This window comes from Mobula hypostoma, chromosome 11 (assembly GCF_963921235.1).
Source record: "Mobula hypostoma chromosome 11, sMobHyp1.1, whole genome shotgun sequence".
In the NCBI taxonomy this organism is placed as follows: Eukaryota; Metazoa; Chordata; class Chondrichthyes; order Myliobatiformes; family Myliobatidae; genus Mobula; species Mobula hypostoma.
The window spans coordinates 61327233-61348706 of NC_086107.1; the positions used below are offsets into that span (position 1 = coordinate 61327233).

The 21474-nt window shown below is 37.9% G+C and overlaps 1 protein-coding gene across 2 annotated transcripts in view; it reads left to right on the forward strand.

Annotated features, from left to right (window-relative positions):
* Nucleotides 1-21474, forward strand: part of ptdss2 (phosphatidylserine synthase 2) — a 77758-nt gene that overhangs the window by 11258 nt on the left and 45026 nt on the right. For both annotated transcript variants that reach the window (XM_063062177.1, XM_063062178.1), the window contains exons 2-4: nt 4525-4626; nt 13453-13535; nt 21065-21132. In XM_063062177.1, coding sequence (XP_062918247.1) covers nt 4525-4626; nt 13453-13535; nt 21065-21132 — 253 coding nt within the window. The remainder of the gene's footprint in view (nt 1-4524; nt 4627-13452; nt 13536-21064; nt 21133-21474) is intronic.

Below are 21474 nucleotides of genomic sequence, written 5' to 3' on the forward strand. Positions count from 1 at the left end.
TTCCTAATGATGACTGTGAACAAACCATAGCCCTAACAAGCTAATTAAGGTCTGAGACCTTGGTAAAAGTTATCTGAGAGCTCAAATCTCTTGGGGCACCCAAACTTTTGCATGGTGCTCCTTTCCTTTTTTTTTTGCTCTAAAATTGTACAAAACAAAAATAATACACTAATCTTGCTGAAAATGTTGAAAGGAATGTTTCATCTTTAACTTTATGACTTTTGGAGATCAGTTCATCTTCTACTCACTTAACTATTAACAGTAACAGAAATTTTGACTGGGGTGCCCAAACTTTTGCATGCCACTGTACTTTGATAATTTAACTTTAAAGTTGAACAACTATTTATCGAAGCATGTTGTTCCAATTTAATGTATATGCTTAGGATACGTTCTTCTCCACTTTGGAGAAAGTTAATGCAGATGGGTGACTTAACTACAATACAGAAAATCCTGAGCATCTGTGGAGGGGGTCTCGGATTAACATTTTGTGTTGCGGTAATAGCCTATTGAGTGTTTCTAATAGTTTTTCTTTGATTTGGGATTTCTAGCATCTGCGGACTTTGGTTTTTCACTTTGCAGAATATCTTGTATTCAATTTGTAGCTGTGGACTTGAGCTTCCATTTGTTTGTCACATTAATTTTTAGTTCCATTCCTCGGCCAACCTCTTTTTTTGTTCTGTTCTCCTCTTCCAATGAAATGTGGCAAGCTTGAGTAGCAGAGATACATTTTATGTAAAGAAATACTACTGGCTCACTGCTAAATTCTACAATTTCAGATAATGAGCTTTACCAATTTGTCAGAAGTTGCTAGTAACAGTGATGTTTCTCCCTCCTCAGATGTGGTGTGATCCACTGGATATTCATCCAGAATTTTCTCATTTTAAATTTGCAACAATGCAATGTTTTGTACCTAGCTGTTCATATTTTTATTTTTCTCCTCTATCCTTATTCATCTCTTTCTTTTGCATCTCCAGACAGTTCAGAATGTGGGGAATAGGTCTGCCTCAATTGATGCACAAATTTAATGGACTGAATTGTTGCTTTTTGTACTCTATCTACAGTATATCCTTATTGGTGTATTCTGAGGCTTTCAAACTTTATTATTTTCCCTTATTTCTTCCTGTTTCTAAGTCTGCTAAATCATCAACTCTGCCTTCATTTTCTTCACTCCTGCAACATATTTTTAGTTTTTTTAATGTTGGCACTCAGTCGCTGTTGTAAGGTAATTTTGAATTGGTGTTTACAGGTATGAAGCACATATGGCATAGAAGTACATAGGAGGTACCTAATAAAGTGGTCACTGAGTGCCTGCCCCTGGTCATCTGCTGCTGTAGCTCGCTTCGAGGTTCAATGTGTCGTGCAATCTGTTATCTGTCATTATTAAGGCATTTTCACCCACAGATCTGCTGCTAGCTTTTTTTTTCTGGAGATCAGTTTCTGAGATACTCAAATCATCTCATCTGGCACCAACAATCATTCCACAGTCAAAGCCACTTAGGTCACATTTCTTCCCCATTCTGATGTTCGATCTGAACAACCTCTTAACCATATCTGCATGCTTTTATGCATTGAGTTGTTGCCACATGATTGGCTGATTAGGTATTTGCATTGATGAGCAGGTGTACCTAACAAAACGGCCACTGAGTTTGCATCTATATTTTCTTTTGGAATGCAAGCTGCAACTGAAGTAAACATGTCTTTGACAAATTTAAGGTGATGTCTTCTTGAAAAATATGTGCAGTAACTTCAATAGAATACTACGTTTACGCAAGTCAATTGATTTGTATCCAATCCTGCTTGTAAACAAAGTTAATGCAAAATCATATTGGAATCTTTGAGGTATGTCTTTATTAAAAGTTTTATTTATGATATATACTTGAGCAGAACCTACATTTTTATCTGTTATTTCAAAGTACCATAATGACTTGTTCACTGCTCCCAGGAGAGTTAGAGAGCATGTATGTGTATGTATATATATATATATATATATGTGTGTGTGTGTGTATATATATATATGTGTGTGTGTATATATATATATATATATATATGTGTGTGTGTGTGTATGCGTGACTTAGTGTTGTGGAATGCAGTTTACTAAGATTCTTCATAATTGACATGGCTCAGCTTTTTGCCATTGATCTGTGTTGGCATGATTTGCCTACCAATTACCTAAATATGTAACATGGTAAATATAACATGACAGTTCTCAAAAGGTAGTGAGAATGTGCAGGGCCAGTTTGTCCCCTTGAACCTGTATAACACTAGCTGATTTTATCACATCACAACCTACTATCTTACTTTGTAACCTTGAATACTCTCAAGATTTAAATTTCTGTATTTTAATAGTTTTTGTGATTTTGTATGTACTTAGATTTTAAGTACTCTTTTATTTGTGCTGTTGTTTATACATCAGATGTAAATGCAAAATGTAAGATTTCCTTGTTCTCCAACACATTTAAAAACAATGCTGGTATTTCTCTGTTAAATTTCTTTCATCTTGTTTAGATTTCTCTATTTAGGGATGCAGTTGATGAATGGGTGGCAGTGCTAGTTGGAGCTCTGTTGCCATAGCGAAATTTATTTTTGCAGAATACTGCAATAGTTCTATTGTGTCTCTTCAGTTAGTGCTAAGACTGTCACTGAATATAACCACTTATCTACAATGCATGACCTTTGACAAAAAATAGCTTGTTCGTCTTCTTAAAATACTTGTTTGGAGAGCTATTAGCTGACCTGTCACAATAAGTATATGTTTACAATTCCGAGGCTGTATTGGATTTGTAGTGAAGGATTTTAGTTTCTGTTAATATACAGATAAAATCGAATACATTTGGGAACACAAGACAATGTGCATAATGCCTGACTGCCATTGTTTGAGGAATTTTTTGAAAGTGAGTAATGGATGGACTGGAGTGAGAATTTTCTCAGGATTTATAAATTAATGCCTGATTATTTTTCATGTTTCATGTTTATGAGAACACTGGGCTTTCTGTTTAACTTATTTTTTAAAAATGTGAAAGTGTTAAAATTAATGCTTTTGTGAATCTTTTTGGATCTAGTGAGAATATATTTTGGAGTGCCTAAAAAGACCCCTCTTGTGCTGCTCTAGGTTAACTTTACGCTGAAACTTTAGATGAGTTCAGCGCTTTGGCAACTGTGAAGGGATCAGGTTCAGGTTCTTGCATCTCACTCCCTACCAGCTCAGATTAAATTCCTCCTCAAGATTTAAATGCTTAAAAATGGTGCAGGTATAAAACAAAATCAGATTTGAAAGAATTGAGGCACTGGCAGTGGTGAAGAAGAGGATAAGAGGGGGTTGACCTGATTTCAGCAGATTCAATTTGAGAGCGTATGCTTAATAGTCTAGTAATAACTGGATGTTATACTAAAAGTATTGAGCTTCACTGGGACTGAGAAGACAATTATCAAACAAAAGTTAAAATTTTAATAAATACATGTGACAGTATGAAAATCTGGCTGAGAGCTTCCACGATAACAATCTTTCACTCAATGTCAGCAAGATGAAGGAGCTGATCAGGAGGAAGCCAGAGGTCCATAAGCCAGTCCTCATTGGGGGAATCAGAGATGGAAAGGTCAGCAATTTTAAATTCCTCAGTGTTAGCATTTAAGAGGATCTGTCCTGGCTCTGGCACCTAAGTGCCATTGCGGAAAAAAGCATGACATGCCTCTACTTAGAAGTTTGGAAAGATTCAGCATATCCACTACTTTTTGTAGGCTCTTCCGTTCAAAGGCATTCGAGTTTACATACCAGTCTGCAATGCAACTAATCAATATACTCTTCAGCATACATCAGTAGAAGTCTGTCAAAGTTGTAGATATCATGCTGAATCTTTGATCCGCATTGAGCACATCTACATGAAACACTGCTACGGGAAAGCAGCATCCATCATCAAGGACCCCCACTATCCAAGCCGTGCTGTCTTCTCGCTGCTGCCATCAGGAAGAATGTACAGGAGCCTCAGGGCTCACGCCACCAGGTTCAAGAATGGTTATTACCCTCAACCATCAGGCTTTTGAACCAAGAAGAATGACTTCACTCAACTTCACTCACCCCAGCACTGAACTCTTCCCACAACTAATGTACTCACTTTTAAGCAGTCGTCATCTTATGTTCTTGATATTTATTACTTATTTATATGTTTATTTTCTTTTTGTCTTTTGCACATTAGTTGAGGATGGTCTTTTCTTAATTCTGTTGTTTCTTGTATTTACTGTGAATGTCCACAAGAAAATGAAACTCAATGTTGTCTGTGGTGACATATGAACTTTGATAAATTTACTTTGAACTTTGATTTTTTACAATTCATTGGAAAATAAATAGTTGTAAATGTAAGTGATTTTTTTACAGTGAATTTGCTTTCTAAATTAGTTATTGTTTTGAGCTGAGTATTTTTTTATCAATTTAAAAGCATTTCCTGGTAGTCCTCTAACCCTGTAGATATCATTTGGGTTTGTTCAGCCATGGAATGGTTATTGAAGCAGCAATTCTATTTCTATTTACAGGAGAGCTCACACCTTGACTGTGTTATTTATCCTGACTTGTGCACTAGTTTATGTTACCTTATTGGAAGAAACTCCTCGGGACACAGCCTATAATATTAAGAGGTAAGTGATAGTCTCTTGTAACTTGTCTAATCCTTTTTCTTTCTGAAATCCAAAGAATGTGTTCTCTTTTATGCCTTGCTTTTTTTTAAATCCCTCCAGGATATTGAGAGGTACTGTGCTGAAACCTGGTTTCGTCATTATATGTGACAAAATCCATTAGCTCTCGACTGTTGAAAATAGTACATTAGATCCATAGCATTGAGTTCAGTAAAGACTCCTCGAAAAATTGTTATTTTCTACCTTTGTGCAATGTGAAGAATCAAAACATTAAATTTTCCAGTGTAATCTGATATGTCATGACAGTTTATGCCCCAACCTAAAACCATTATCTGTGACAGTCCTGGTATTGGAGGAGGAGGAAAATTGCTATTCAATTCTATAATCTGGGTGGTCAAAATATTAAAGAATAAACATGAAAAACTATTGCCATTGTCCCACTGCTCATAGATCCATTTGCTCATCACTCTTGTCTTTGCTAAATGTATGGATTTTTAACTACATTTTACAATAACTTAGAACTGCTCCTTAGAGAACCAACTCATCCACTCAAACAGATACAGGCCTAGCTTGAGGGTGTACTAAATGAAACTGTCTAAGCATTTCTAGGCTGTGCAAGTCTGTGCTGGGAGCCTGCCTTAGATACCCTTTGAAAAATATAGTTATCCATTGTGATGCCTCTTCTTTTGGGACCTCCCTTCCTTCTTCCTGATCTTATTTTCCATGCCACCATTCAGGTGAGCTGGCCCAGATTTGCTTGATTTTCATCCTACATTCCCCATTGATCTAACTTGTAAGTGAAATGCAAGGTCTGACCCTTGTGTGTAATTAATTTTCCTGTGCTGCAGCTTCAAATGAAACTTCCATTGCCCAGATGCACTTGATCCCAATGACATCATTTAACATTCCATTCAATTTTGAGCCCCCCAAAAAATCTTGCAATCATGTGCTGTGTCCATTTGAATACTTTTTTATGAGGTAGCTCCAGGGAAACTAACTGGAAATCACCTGATAAGCTTAATAATGAAATTCTCATCTTTTCAATGTTATTGAGGAGGCTTTCCAATTAATATAAGAAATAAGAACAGAGCATGTTATCGTTGAAGTCTCTTCTGCCATTCAACAAGGCCAGCAGTTATTTCAGTTATACCTGCACTATCCACACAGCCTTTGCTCCCTTTTAATCTCCATAAATCTCTGGACCTTCTGTTTTAAGTAAACTTGTTGACTGAGGCTCCATAGCTCCCTAGGGTAGAGCAAACATAAAATTAATTTCCCATTTTCCTTGGTTTTAGACTTGGGCAGGAAGGCGTTATCCCTGCATCCAGCCTATTGAGCCTTGTAAGAATCCTCTCATTCTTTTAAAATTAATGTAATATTGGCCTAGGCCATAGGCTATTTTATTTTGTTGCATACAGAAATTTTGCTGCATTCTGCCTATGGTATATATCCTTCTCCAGGTAAAAAGATCATTGTGTGACATCCTTATTCTTATGCTGAATCCTTTTGTAATTTTTTTAAATCGCTTGCTTCATTTGCATGTTGACTTTCCTTGACTTGTCTCTTTAAACATCATTACTCACCATTCTCATTACTTCTGCACGTCATGTTTTTTTGCATTATTTTACCTTTTCCATATTCTAAAGAGATTAAAGAGATGAGCTTTATATGTCACATGTACAGGGACATTGAAGCATACAGTGGAATGTGTCATTTGCATCAATAATCAACAGAGTTCTAAGTGCTGGAGGCAGCTCCCATGTGTTGCCATGCATCTGCCGCCAACATAGCATGTCCACAACTCTAACCAATCCGTCTTTTTGGCATGTGGGAGGAAACTGATGAGGTCACGCGAAGAATGTATAGCCTCCTCACAAACAGCAGTGAGAATTGAACCTCCAGTCTTCCGATCACTGGCGCTGCAAAGCATTACATTAACCACTATGCCACTGTGTTGTCTACCTTGTACAATCCTTCAGCTTGCTTATACCTTTGAAGCTTGTTTATAGACAAATTGTTGATGTAGATCGAGTGGCATGCTCTCAAATACTGACCTCTACAGTACCCCATCCATCATAGCTTGCCAGCCTGAGAGAGACTTCATTTTCTACATGTCTTTCTCCCTAATATCCAATTCTTAGTTCATGACGGTATGTTACCACCGCTACTCCTTGTACTTACCCTTATTGTGTAGGTGTTATTGAAAGGCTTCTGAAAACCCAAGACACTTCATTCATTGTTTCCACATATCTCTTCTATTAGTCAGCTTAATTAGTAGGTTAATTAAACATTATTTGGCTTTAATAAATTAATGCTGTTAGACTGTTCAAGGTGTTTTGTTTGTATACCCTTTTATTATAGATTATACATTTTCCTTATCTGACTGCTCATTAACTCCCTGATCTCACTCTTCAATACTAGTACTTATTTTCTTTAATTCCTCATTCTCACTGGATCTTATGTCAGGACTTTTGTACTTCTATCATGATGCCAAGGACAGGGATTATCTAATTCCTCTACTATTTGCTTACTCTTCATAAATTCTTCTGATTCTGAATCTTCAATTTCTGAATTCTGCATTACTTTCAATACTCAGACTTTCTGCTGTGTTCGACAACTTTGTAAGCCTCCCTGATGGATTTTGTTATATCATTAATTTCTTTTTCTGGGCACAGCTGGATATACTTCTTTTGGGTTTTTGTGCTTTATGAGAATGTATTTTGTGGTTTTGCATTAATTTTTTTAAAAATGCTAGCCATTGCTAACCTTTCCATCTACTTTCCCAGTCAACAATCAGCTTCATTGTATTAGATTTAAGAAATCAGTTCATTTTGCCTCCTCTATTCTGTATACTTAGGTAAGTGGGTTTCCATAAGAGACATTTACAAGGCAAGGATCTCGTGTTCAAGATTTGTAATTTTCAAGAGCTGATTAATCACTGATAAGGATAGGAATGAAACTATTCTTGGACCACTTTCATGTAGCTATTTAGGTTTAATAATAGGGACAAGTTTTTTTTTGCTTTCCTGCAATGGGCAAAAGAAGCAATAGGCTGAATTTCTGATTGTTATTATGTGTTAACACATGTACTGAAAGAAGAAGGCTTAATTGGTATCCAGATTTACTCCCACTCTACCCTCATTGACATTTTCATTTATTTGGATTTAAGACTCTCATTCATTTCATCTTCTGTGCTCTATCTTTATTTTCTGGTTTAGGAAGGTTTTTAGTAAGTTGGATAAATAAGCTCAGGTTTCTAATTATCAATATATCAAGGGTATATTTCAATAGGTCAAAATTAAATGAATTATGTACTTGTGTACAATGGATTAAAATTATGTATAAACAATTCTGTTTAGAATTATTGCAAACAAAAAACATTTAGTTCTTCAGTTCTCTGATCGGCACATTCCTCAAATGCCTTGTTTACGCAAGTTGCTGCAGTGTGCTTATTCCTCACTAGTGTCCTTCCAGTCTGGTATGTGCTTTTCCCAAGTGGATTTGTCCAGTTGATTCGTTGAATACATTTAATTAGTGAACCCAACAAGTCTGTGCACCATCTTCAATTAAATTTTCCTATTTCTGACAATTAAATCTTGATTGACTGCATCTTAAATATAGGATGTAATTAGTTCACAACAAGCTATTCCTGTGGGCAAATAGAACTAGATTAAATTTCATTCATTGTAGAATAGTCAAAGCTTTGTTCAGTTTTTCAGATAATGTCAGATATGTATATTTGAATGTAATGGGTGGGTGATGCATTATTCTAAGAATTATTTCTTGGTTTAACCTTTCCCTTCCTATTTGTGCACATGTTCATAGGATGTGCTTACACAGTAATCTGTGTCTAATTTTGCTGAAAACTGATAAAACACTAAATAAAAACATGCATTTGTGTATTGAAGCCTTTTTTCCTGTGGTTCTTCGAGACCAGGCTAGCACTTAGCCTGAGTAGAAAAACAGGGTCCAGAAATCATTGGCAGGGAGAGGATGAAGTGGGATCCCAGAGACAGTGGCAGAGTAAGGAAGAGGAAATGGGCTCCTGGAAATGGTGGAAGTGAGACAAATAGACTGATTGATTCAAGTTTAATAGCAACAAAGCAGTTTTCCTCATGTACTAATAATTGGATTACATGTTCCGTTCAATGGTGATTCTGTTGTTTGACTTACTGAAGTAATCATTTCAACTTTTGTTATTCATCCATTTCTAGGTTCTTCACTCTCTTTAACTTGGATTTTGGCCTTTGTTGTGTGTATGTTATCATTCTTTGTAACCTTAATTTCCACATTTCATTTTCTTTGATGCAGATCTGAGATTGACAGAAATAATCCTAACTTCCATGGCTAATCTAGAACACTTATTTAAAATTTATTTGTGGGATGTGGACCCTGATTGGCTGGCAATAATTGGTAACGCAGGTAGCCCTCGAACTGAGTGGCTCATTAAGCAATCTCAGAAGGCAGCTAAAATCTACATTGCCAGCCAGAGGACAAGAGTACAGATTTTCTTCCCTGAAGGACATAAGTTTTTAATGTCATGATCACCATTGCAGATGCTAACATTTTATTCTGGATTGCTTAATTCATTGAATTTAAATTCTCTGGATGCCATTATAAGATGTGCATTTCCTGTGCATACCACTTGATGATAGTCTGGTAACTTGACCATTGTCCAACAAGATACCAGTTAGGAAGTTGGGCTAATGCTACTAATTTGAAATATAACACGATCTTTAAGTGTGGTAGCTTGAGATTATCTTAATACAATGATACTAAGTGTGTTAACAATGGAACTGATAAACTCAGAAGAAAACTGTCAAAATATAGAAGCATTAATTACACTGGACAACAATTTTTTTCAGAAGAGTTCTTCCTCAGAATTTTTTTTTGTTTATGATAGACTGCTTGAAGATGAACACAAATACAATTTCAGGCTGCTTGCGTCACGAAGGAATTTGGAGAAACAACAAATTAACTTTTATTGAATATAATGTGTTTAATTGCATAATGGTGCTGATGCTTTGCAATAGTTCAACTAAGTTAAAAGATGATTTTCATTTGTACTCAGTGTCTGAAGCTTCTCGTTTAAGTGTCCAACAATAATTCGCCAGCATTGATGGATTCCAGTTGCCCTGGTATCTTTTCTCCATGATCGTAATGTCCTGGTGAAACCTTTCACCATGCTCGTCACTAACAGCACCAAGATTTGCACGGAAGAAGTATAAATGGGAATGCAGAAAATGAATCTTTAGTGACATGTTGCATTTCATGGATTTATATGCTTGAAGCATGCTTTCAACCAGCTGCATGTAGTTTGGTGCTCTGTAGATGCCGAGAAGAATTTCAACAACTTAATTGAATGCCTTCCATGTGATTATCTCCGGTCCCACTAGAAATTCTTCAAATTGCCTGTCATTGATGACCTTTTTGATTTGTGGATCAACAAAAATGCTTTCCTTAATCTTAGGATCAGTTATTCTGGGAAGCATGTCTCAAATATCAAAATCCTTCATAGAAATTTTTGTGCTTGGTGATAGCAAATTCCATCCTTACAGTCCTGAACCCAATAATTATTGATAAAAACCTGTCCTGCCCTGCAGCCACGCCGCTTAAGCATGCCTGGACAAGATAGGAAACTTTTCAGCTTACGTTGTAGGCAACATTTTAATTGACTTGAATTATGAATTGAAATAATAAACATAAGTTTATTTTAAAAATGTTGCGTGATAGGGAAATTTCATGGTGATTTTCATGATCAGTAGCCCAAAATTCATAAGATACACTTAGAAGTATTCAGGAAGCAAAATTTTTGTTGTCCAGTGTTATTTTTACTGAATTTTATGATAGTAGTTCTATATTATAGAAAGAAGATTCTTAATTAAAGTGCATGGACTACCAGTAATGCAAAGTTCCAGAGTTAACTACTGCAATTAGGTTTCCCTTTGTCACCCTAAATAAAGCTTTGATCCATTAGTGTTCATCATCATCATCATCATCATCAGGTGCCGTGCCCAGTTTGATCTTTGACTGCCATGGCCCCCACACTCCTGTTTTGGGTCAAGTGGATCAATTCATTGGTATTCATTTCCAGTTCTCTGGTTGCTGTCTCCATAATCATTTGTAGTTGTCTTCCTCTTGCTTTCTTCCCTTCAATCTTTCCCATAATTACTGTGCATTCTAACTCGTCTTTCCTAATCACATGTCCAATGAAGTTACGTTGCCTTTTCATGATCTCATACATTATTTCTCTTTTTGTGTTTGCTCTGTTCATGACATCCTCGTTAGATATTCATTTTGTCCATGATATTCTTTGCATCCTCCTCAAAAACCACATCTCTGCTGCTACAATTTGTTTCCTCATGTTACTAGATATTGTCCAACATTCTGAGCCATATAACGTAACTGTATAAACATAACATTTCAGTACTCTGAGGCAGGTTGTCATGCCTAGTTTAGTGTTGATCAGTATACTCTTCATTCTCGTAAAGGTGTCTTTTGCCATCCCTATTCTTCTTTTGATGTCCATGTTGCACCTGCCATCTGATGTCACCCAGCTTCCTAAGTAGCTAAAGTTCTGTACTTGTTTTATGTCTTCCCCGTTTATTCTCAGCCTGCAGATAGGATTCTCCTTTTTTGGATATCACCATACATTCTGTCTTTTTGCAATTGATTGATAGACCCATTTTTGCACTTTCTTCAACAATTATATCAAGTTTTGTAGTTCTGCCTCCGTACTTGCAATTAACAGTGTCATCTGCATATCTGAAATTATTGGTGTTTTCACCACCAACTTTGATTCCCAAGATGTCTCTTATTTTTTGTAATAGGGTTAGGGACATACATTGGAGAGTCCTGCCTTTGCTTCATTGTTGGGTGGTAAAATTGGGCAGTGATTTCCTTATACTGGAGTCGTGCTTTGCTTCACTATTATGTGGTTAAATTAGGCAGAATTTTCTGATTTGCCATGTGTCTGGCAAGAACTTCTCTGCATGAGAGTTCTTGCTTCCAGTTACCTTAAAACATTTGGGAGCACAAGTCAGGTCACCATGAACTTGGCTTTGCTTTGGAATACAATGCAGTAAAATTGGTACTCCACATGGCTGACACAGAATGAATCATGCACAACAGTAGTTTCAGTAACATGCCTGCTGCTGTATATATTAGTAGCGGTTAAAGATCAATCGTTACTTATTGCTGTACTTCAGTAAAATATTTAACATACAAGGTTAAAGGAAGATGAGTGGGTAAAAATGCTTATGGTGGTGAGACAGAAGGGAAGGGCAAATATATAATGGGTCAAAAATGGGGTTTCTTATGGTCTCCATTGGGACAGCAAGTTTTAGGAGATCAGGAAATTGAGGTATGGTGGTGTGGGTCACAGTGTTTAAGATTTTATGAAAGAATGCATTTGGTGAAATTAGTGCAAGAGATGGTAGGTGCAAAAAAATCAATCAAATAATGGTGATGTAGAGAATTGTTAATGTGGCATGAAACCAATGACGTTGGCTTCTGATACAATATTGTCATGGTTTCTCACCAACACTCAAAAGGAACATTACACTGGGAATGCTATCACTTAATGAATGTCTGATAAAACTTGCTTCATGAGTGCCCAATCAAATTTTTGAGTTGAAGCAAATCGCTACAATAATAATTGTTCTTATGTTCTTGCTGTAAAACAATTTCAGTTAAGTGATGCTAAAATGAACAGAATTACCCCAGTAAATTTCTGTGTCCTTTTTGATGTACACAATGACAACTTGATGAGACTCGACGGGTGAACTTTGCATGCTGTTGTGAAGCCATTAATGCAGGATTATTTACCAAGTATGCTGCTAGAAAGTGACAAAATAATAATAGGGAAGAATGGCAACACACATCAAAGTTGCTGGTGAACGCAGCAGGCCAGGCAGCATCTCTAGGAAGAGGTACAGTTGACGTTTCGGGCCGAGACCCTTCGTCAGGACCAGCAATTTTGATGTGTGTTGCTTGAATTTCCAGCATCTGCAGAATTCCTCGTGTTTGCGTTTTTAAAAACAGGGAAGAATGGCCAGTTCTGAGTCTGGAAGAATGCATATGGAATAATCTAATTTTGTCAAACAATCAGACTGCCATTTTGTGACAAGAACATCAGACTTGAATGGAAAGCATTGATTGAGGTTGCCTTTACTAGAACTGGAAATAAGAGTCCTTCACATTATTTGAAGTTCAAGGTCCATATTTTAATTACAAAGTTATGTATGTGTAATACTACCTCAACCCTAGCAATGATAGATGAAATCCTGTCTTCTCAGAGTTGTGATTTTGGTTATACACAATTTCATCAATTTTGCTTACACCGTGTGCCATAGTGCTTTGCTGTCTTTGTGGTATACTTTAGGCCAGAGATCCAGAGAAGGTTCAGTCTTTCAAACTGGTTTGAGAAACAACTGTTAATCCTGGCAAATTACATCACATATGATGATCAAAATTTCCCAGCCTGCTGTCTAGAGCTTTTAAAATGGCTCTCATTTACAATGTTGCCTTTCTTCCAAGCATCACTGGTGTTAACAAAATCACTTCCAAGATATATTGGAACACTTTCATCTCAAAACATCATCAGACTTGTTTTACTATGAGAACATTACTACATTTTTACATGTTCAAAATTTCATGAGTACATTCTGAAGGGGGAGTTGAGTTTGAATGTCTTTGTCCCTTCAAGATGTATTCGAGTTTTTTAAAAAAAAAGCTTGAGTGCTCATAAGGGTATTTATAAACCTCTGATTTGAATTGTAATCAACTGCTTCCTTGAGCATCTTTCTCATTTTACTGTTTAACTTGCAGAGGAATTATTGCCAGTATTCTGGTGTTCTTGTGTTTTGGAGTCACCCAAGCAAAAGATGGACCATTTTCCAGACCTCACCCAGGTATGGTTCTTGGCAATTTTGTTGCAAGCATCCTTATTCTGAAATGGTTTCTCAATTCTAAATAAATATTCAAGATGATTAATTTATTCATATAATTCAGGATTTCTGATGCCAGGTATCAGCTAGGAATATTGACCACTCCTGTACCTCCAAAGATGCTTCCTGACCCACTGATTTCTTCCAGCATTTTATTTGTATTCTGATTACAGTATAGCAGAGTTCCACCTGAAACTTGTGACCTGTATTCTCAATACCAATCGAGGTCAAGGTCATGGCTACCCTCAGTGATAGGCTGTGGTGATTCCAGGCTGTTGCTGTTGATCCGGACTAAATTTCAGTTTGTATTTCACTACATCATCAAAGGACACCCAATCCTTCACCCATGAAGATAAGGCAGGCTGTGCAGGATGTGCTACATTGCAGGCTTTCTCAAATGACAAACAGTCATAGATTATCTGGACATGGTTTATTCCTAGCAGAAATTTCCTGAGCAACCTTCTGCCAGAAGCATCTGACTGTAGCCCTGGAGGATTCATGGTACTTCTTTCGTACTTAAATACTCCACTGGTTGAACAAGTCTTTCTCAGTGAAATGCATGCAAATAGGAAGTCTAAAATAATTTGAGAAAATAATGGATATGTTCAGTAGCTTTGTAGAATCATGGAAAATTATGATTATTTCTGAATAGACCTGTCAACAGAATCATCAGTCACTGGTAGGTATCTTGGAGACTCGTAGTTCATAGTTCATTAAAAGTAATCTGTAGCTGAGATTGCATCTCACTTATGTACTTTGAAAATGCACATTGGGGGAGATCCTGCATTTTGTTTAGCTAAACCTGTCATTTCCTGTAGTCTGCATCAGTTTAAATCCACTTTGGCATGTGTTCTTCCGTCCCTGATTTCGCCAACTATGGTAGAACCAGTCCACCTCCATTCTCTGCTTTTGTTTCATACAAACAAAGTCATAAAATGTATTCATTTTTTCAGTTTGGGGCTCAGTTGGCAGAGCTGCATATGGAACAGTATTGCACAGTGCAGGCCCTTTGGACCACAACGTTGTGCCGACTTTTTAACTTACTCTAAGATGAATCTAACCCATCCCTCTTACATAGCCTTCAATTTTTCTATCATTCATGTGCCTATCTAGAAGTTTATTAAATGTCCCTAATGTATCTGCATCTACTACACCCCTGGTGCTATTGCCTGCTGATCATTGCTCTTAAAAGTTGGTGTTGGGTCACCATTTTGAGTCCTTCCACAATCTTGAATACTTCCATAACGCCGTTAGGTAGGAACTTTTGGAGCATACAGCTAGCCATGATGAAGGAACACTGATTAGAAGAGCCTGTTACCCTTGTCCTCTTCTGTAGTAGAGGTTGTATGTGTGGGAGATGCCCAAGTTGTCTAGGCAAGTACCCTTAATGTATTTTGCCAATGATAGACATGAATGATGAAGGGAATGAGTGTTTTCTACTACTGGCAGTGCATTATCTGATTCTATGGCCTTTACAATATCTGGTGCTAGAAACTGTTTCTGGATATCCTGTGGAGTGATATGAGCTGGCTGAAGGCCAGCTTCTGTGAGGAGTTTTGGACCTTGGGAAGAAGTTTAGATAGTTCTAATGGGTTCCGCAGGATATCCGTGCTGGGACCTTTGCTATTTGTGATATATATAACTGACTTTAATGAAAATGTAGATGGATGATTAATAAGTTTGTAAGATTATACAAAGATTGGTAGTGGTGTGCATCGCATTGAAAACTGCCAAAGGATACAGCAAGATATAGATAAGTTACAGATATGGACAGAGAAATGGCAGATGGTGATTCTAACTGAATGAATGTAAGAACTTTAGTTATGTCATTAGCACTTAGCTGGATCCCAACATCCCTTTTGCTAAACAAAGATTGCTAGACTACTTTGTCTTTGCATTGTGCATCAACAACTTTGTTGCTGCACGTGCAAGGGGTCATTAACAAGGATTAAAGAAAAAGAACTTTTATCCTACAATGTATTGGCCTTCATCAATTAACATTATTTGGAATGGTATTCAGATCTTGTACCTGTGGATTAAATATCCACTTGCAGTCCACACGAATTTCAAATTATTTTAATTCATTTCTTGCAATTCAAATTGAAGCACATTGAATGCATTAACATACGTCCTTGCTGAAATATGTATGGAAGTTGTGGTAAGGTAACGGTTAAAGGTAGTGCCCAGGCGAGGATGACTACGGCGGTGTGTAGTGACACCCAGGCCAGGGTCTCGCTTTGCAGTGAGAGCCGCCAGAGCCAACCTTGCTTATTACAGACAGGATAAGCGAGGGTGACAGCTGCAATGTGTAATCAAACTGTTCAGGTGGGGCGTCTGGAGTGAGACCTTTTCTAGAAAGAACACATTAGTTGCTGACATAGAAAATCTGCAGCATTTTTTTTAAAAAGGGGTGCTCTGGTCCAGGTTGGGTGTTGCAGGAAGCACAAAGGGAAGTTGCCGTAGTCTGAGTCAGGTCCAACATGAAGGATAGAAATTGCCTTGGTCCAGGTTGGGTCCGGCAAGAAGCAGAGGAAAATTTGGTAAACATGTAGTTTAAGAGAAAGGTATTCCAAAATATGTGTGTCTCTGCTTGTGTCTCCTGATTGTGACTGCATGAATGGTACTGTGAAGGTCCCCTGTCCCGGTCCTTTGAAGGACTCCAGTAACATGCATGTTTGTATATTATGGATCAGAAAGCATTAAGTATATTGAGAATCATATTGTATGGATGAAATGGACTAAATGAATGTCTGCAGATGTGTAGTTAGAGAAAGGAAAATCTGAGAAGACTGTTGGGTTGTCTGTGATAGTTCAATATAAATGTGAAAAGCAAAAATGGTTAGATAAATCCTATTTTAAAAAAAAGTGAACAAAAGTTAAAGAATGAAAAGACACGGAAAGAACAGGCAAAGGATCATAGTGTCTACCTCAGTGTTTGAAAAGAACCAATTATCACAAGTCTGGGGATGAACTAGATGCTGTATTCCTGCCTTCCTTAGGCATGGTTTCAACAAGACCCACACCAAGTGGCATTTCTTGAGTACTCGGTGAGGCCATATAAAAGAGTTAAGTAAAATTGTGAGTATTTTTACAATATTGCCAAAGCAATTATGATTCCAAAGGATTAAAGCTGTTAAGGGGAATGGGGACAATACTTATCTGCGACTTCCCAGTTGCTCCACTATAGCCTCTGCGCAATATTGTACATTGTTTTAAAATTATTGTGAAAGCCATCCTACACAATTTGAATATTATTTTAAGTTATAGCTTTGTTTTATATTTAACTAAATTGACAGTGACCAAATTTTGGCTAATCATTACCAGATTAACTTAAAATTTCACTGTGAACTTCAGTTTTAACATTACGTGCTTTATGCACATATAGTTCATGTGACCCACTTGTGACTAGTAATTTTTGTTTTGAACAGTGCAGATATATTTTAGATGTTATTTTAAATGTATGAATTTTAGTTCTTTGATTCTTGTCAACGTACGTTGAAATGGAATGATGGGTAGTAAAAGGAGGTGTGCACCAGGGGTATGTTTTTGTTTGCAGACAGCCTGACCACTGAGCTCAAAGATGCCTTCAGGCCAAGGCATCTTTGATAACTGTTTCCGCCTCCACCAACACCATACACTGCATAATTAACTTTAAATTATCCCTTCCTGAACTGTACTTGTGTCTGTTGTAAAAATCCAACCTCATATCTGTACTACTGGTGACCCACTGAATCTCATTAACGATACTTACTAGGTGTGTGGCCATCAGGCGTACCATTTCTAAAATGAGTTCTTTGGCCTGATCCAAAGCCTTGGGGGAGTTGTTGTTTTATATAACAACAAAAAGAAGGAAATATGGAAGTTGCAGTAAGGAAAGGGTTAAAGACAACACCCAGGTGAGAAGGACTGCAGTTGTGTGCTGTCAACCCAGACAAGGGAGACTTTTGAAGTGAGACCGCCAGAGTCATCTTGGTCACTACAGACGAGATAGGTGAGGGTAACTGCAGCAGTGTGTAATCAAGCTGTACAAGTGGACCCTCTGAACTGAGACCTTTTCGAGAAAGATCCCTTTACAGAGTAGGGGGTGCCCAAGGCAGATGAGATAAGAATATAATGGAAGAATGTAAAACACACCCAACAAATAAGGGACAATTGCTTTACTAACTCAAACTGTCACTTGTTCTCAGCTTGTAGTTTCTCTTAGCTTTTAACACTTCTATTGTGTGTGATTAGCGATTGATCTTGCAAGTAAGGAATTCAAACATACACAATTTACCAAATGGTCAATCGATAAGCCAATTCTGTATAAAAATAGTTTTCTGTTCAGCATTCAGAACATTGTGGTGACGGGGGCTATGCTGCTCTCCGTGTGCACAACTGAAAGTATATTTTAGTCGTGAGTGTGTGTGTGTGTCATCCAGTTATTAAAAAAATTTTTTTGGCATGTGCGTGCGAGTCTGTGCGTCTGCGTTTGTGTGCGTGCGTCCGTGATGATTGTCTTTTTCATGGCTTTTACAAGGCACGGAGTGAGAGAGAGAGAGAGACTGTGTGGCACGCCATTCCTCACATGGTCATTTTCGCAGTATTTTTCCCTTTATTTTACGAGGTTGAGTTGCTATCTCGACACTCAACCCAGCACGGATGGAAAGCATACTCGGGAGCAGACCCGACTGGTTTCGAACCCGGGAACCTTCGCTCCCGGGTCCGGCGCAGATGTCATTGCGCCACCAGCCGGCCCGTCATCCAGTTATTTTAATTTATTATTGTCCATGATGTATGTAGCTTTGTATAAGGAAATGGAATAAATCGATGGGCTATTTTTTCGTAGTTGGACCCATTTTAGTCTTATGGGTATGCTGTGTGCTGGTTTAAACAGAATTGCAGATTTTCAAAAATAAAGTGCATGTTTCACTGATATTTGTTAATTAACAGGGTTTGCTGCCTGGATCCATCTGTTTTTCCATCAAGGCATAGGGTAGCAATAATTTTTGAGAATATTTGAAGCTTTTTTTCCTGAAGTAGCACTTTTGCTCCGTTAATGAGCCCCATTGAAATATAGGTTCATGCTGTATAGTGGCTCGTAAAACGGAAGAAAAAAATTACTTGATGCACAAGATACCAACCTTCTGTGTTTTGAGGAAGGGATATGGAGAAAGTATTGTTTTAAAGATTTTGTCTTCAGATTTAAGATTTAAGTGTTCTTAAAAACTATTCCATTTTTAATCTATCAATCTGACTGAATGTTACACATGGCTACAGGATCTTTTAATTCTTTCAAGTTATTTTCTTTAATCCCTATTGGACAGGGTCTTATCATTGCTGTGCAATAGAGTGAGGTTTAAAATCATGGATGTAAATCTGTATCTTATCACTGTTTTACAACTCCCAATTATTAGTCTTATAACTAAAATGTTTTATCTTTTTGGAGTATAGTAAGGTGTTCTACAACACGGAAGCCTCCGTCTATTCTACACTCAGTGGCTACTTTATTAGGTATACCTGCTCATTAATGTAAATCTCTAATTGCCCAATCATGTGGAAGAAATTCAATGCATTAAAGTATTGAGGGAGGATAGTACTGATTAAGGATAGTCAGCATGGCTTCATGTGTGGTTGGTCATGTCTAACTAATCTTAGTTTTTTGAAAAATTTGTCAGGAAAGTGGATGAAGGCAAGGCAGTGGATGTCATTTACATGGACTTTAGGAAGGCATTTGACAAGGTCCTGCGTGGGAGGTTGGACAAGAAGTTTCTGTCGCTCAGTGCCCAAGATGAGGTAGTAAATTGGATTAGACATTGGTTTTGTGGGAGAATCTAGAGAGTGGTTGTAGATGGTTGCCTCTCCGACTGGAGGCCTGTAACTAGTGGAGTGCTGTGGGGATGAGTGTCCAGTCCATTCTTGTTTGTCATCTATATCAACGATCTGGATGATAATGTGGTTAAGTGGATCAGCAATTTTGCGGATGACACTAAGATTGCGGTGTAGTGGACAGTGAGGATGGCTATCGTGGCTTGCGGAGGGATCTGGACCACCTGAAAAAAATGGGCTGAAAAATGGCAGATGGAATTTAATGCAACCAAGTGTGAGGTGTTGTACTTTGGTAGGACCAACCAGAGTTGGTCTTACATGGGGAATGGTAGGGCACTGAGGAGTGAGGTAGGTCATGGGGATCTAGGAATACAGGTCCTTAATTAATTGTAAGTGGTGTCACAGGCAGATAGGTTGTAAATAAAGCTTTTGGCATGTTGGCCTTCATAAATCAAACTATTGAGTACAGGAGATGGGGTGTTATGTCGAAGTTGTGTAAGGCATTGGTGAGGCCTAATTTGGAGTATTGTGTGCAGTTTTGGTCACCTACCTACAGGAAAGATGTAAATAAGTTTGAAAGAGTGCAGAGAATATTTACAAGGATGTTGCTGGGTCTGGAGAACATGAGTGAAAGATTAAATAGGTTAGGACTTCATTCCTTGGAACCTAGAAGATTGAGAGGAGATTTGATAGAGGCATACAAAATTGAGTATAAATAGGGCAAATGCAAGCAGGCTTTTTCCACAGAGGTTGGATGGGACTTTAACCAGAGTTCATGGGTTAAGGGTGAAAGGTGAAAAGTTTAAGGGAAACATGGGGGAAACTCTCTCTCAGGGTGGTGAGTGTGTGGAATGCGCTGCTAGCGCAAGCGGTGCACGCGAATTCGATTTCAATGTTTAAGAGAAGTTTGGATAGATACATGAATGGTAGTGGTTTGGTGGGGCTATGATTTTGGTGCAGGTTGATGGGAAAAAGCAGTTTATATGGTTTGGCATAGACTAGATGGGCCAAATGGCCTGTTTCTGAGCTGTATTTTCTAAATGGTTCTATGATATGGTTGGGATGTTCATTTGTTGTTCAGACCAGGCATCAGAATGGGAAAGAAATGTGATCTAGGTAACTTTGACTGTGGGATCATTGATGGTGCTAAATGGGACAGTTTGAGTATCTCAGAAATTGCTGATCTTCTGAGATTTTCACATACAACCATCTCTAGGGTTTACAGAGAAATTGTGTTTTTAAAATAAAAACATCTGTTCTCTGGGCAAAAATGCCTTGTTAATGAGAGAGATTATAGGAGAAAGGCCAGACTGGTTCAGGCTGACAGGAAGGTGACAGGAACTCGAATAAGCACTGTTACAACATAGTCATGGTCATACTTTATTGATCCCAGGGGAAATTGGATGTCCTTAACAGTGGTACGCAGAAGATCATCTCTCAACGCACAACATATTGAACCTTGAAGTGGATGGGCTACAACAGCAGAAGACCCCATGACCATCCACCTAATGGCAATACAGTATTGGGTTCCTCCTGTACCTAATAAAGTGGTAACTAAGTGAATATAGCTGGCTGTGTTAACAATATTCAGTTGTCTGCCAACCTATTCAATGGTATGGTGATGTGCCTTTTAAAATTAATTATTTTAACTAACATTTTCTGTCTTTGGGCATTCTCTCTTACAGCATACTGGAGATTCTGGTTATGTGTCAGTGTTGTATATGAGCTGTTTCTTATCTTCATACTTTTTCAGGTAAGAGATAAGTCCTTATTTTTTCACTGAAGTATCTTTAACACTGTTCCTCTAAGCCAGCGGTCCCCAACCACGGGGCCGCGGACCAGTACCGGGCCACGAGGAAACGATATGATTTGGCGATAGGAGCAGCTGCACCTTTCCTCATTCCCTGTCACGCCCACTGTTGAGCTTGAATGCACGCGACGTCATTACCCGCGCGTCATCCATGTAAGCGCGGGGAGAAGATCAGCTCCCCGAGCTTGCAAATGACGGCGGGCTGAAAAGTATGTTTGACATAACATCTCTGCCGGCATTCCATATCAAAGTCAAGGCTAATTATCCTGAGATAGCTACGAAAGC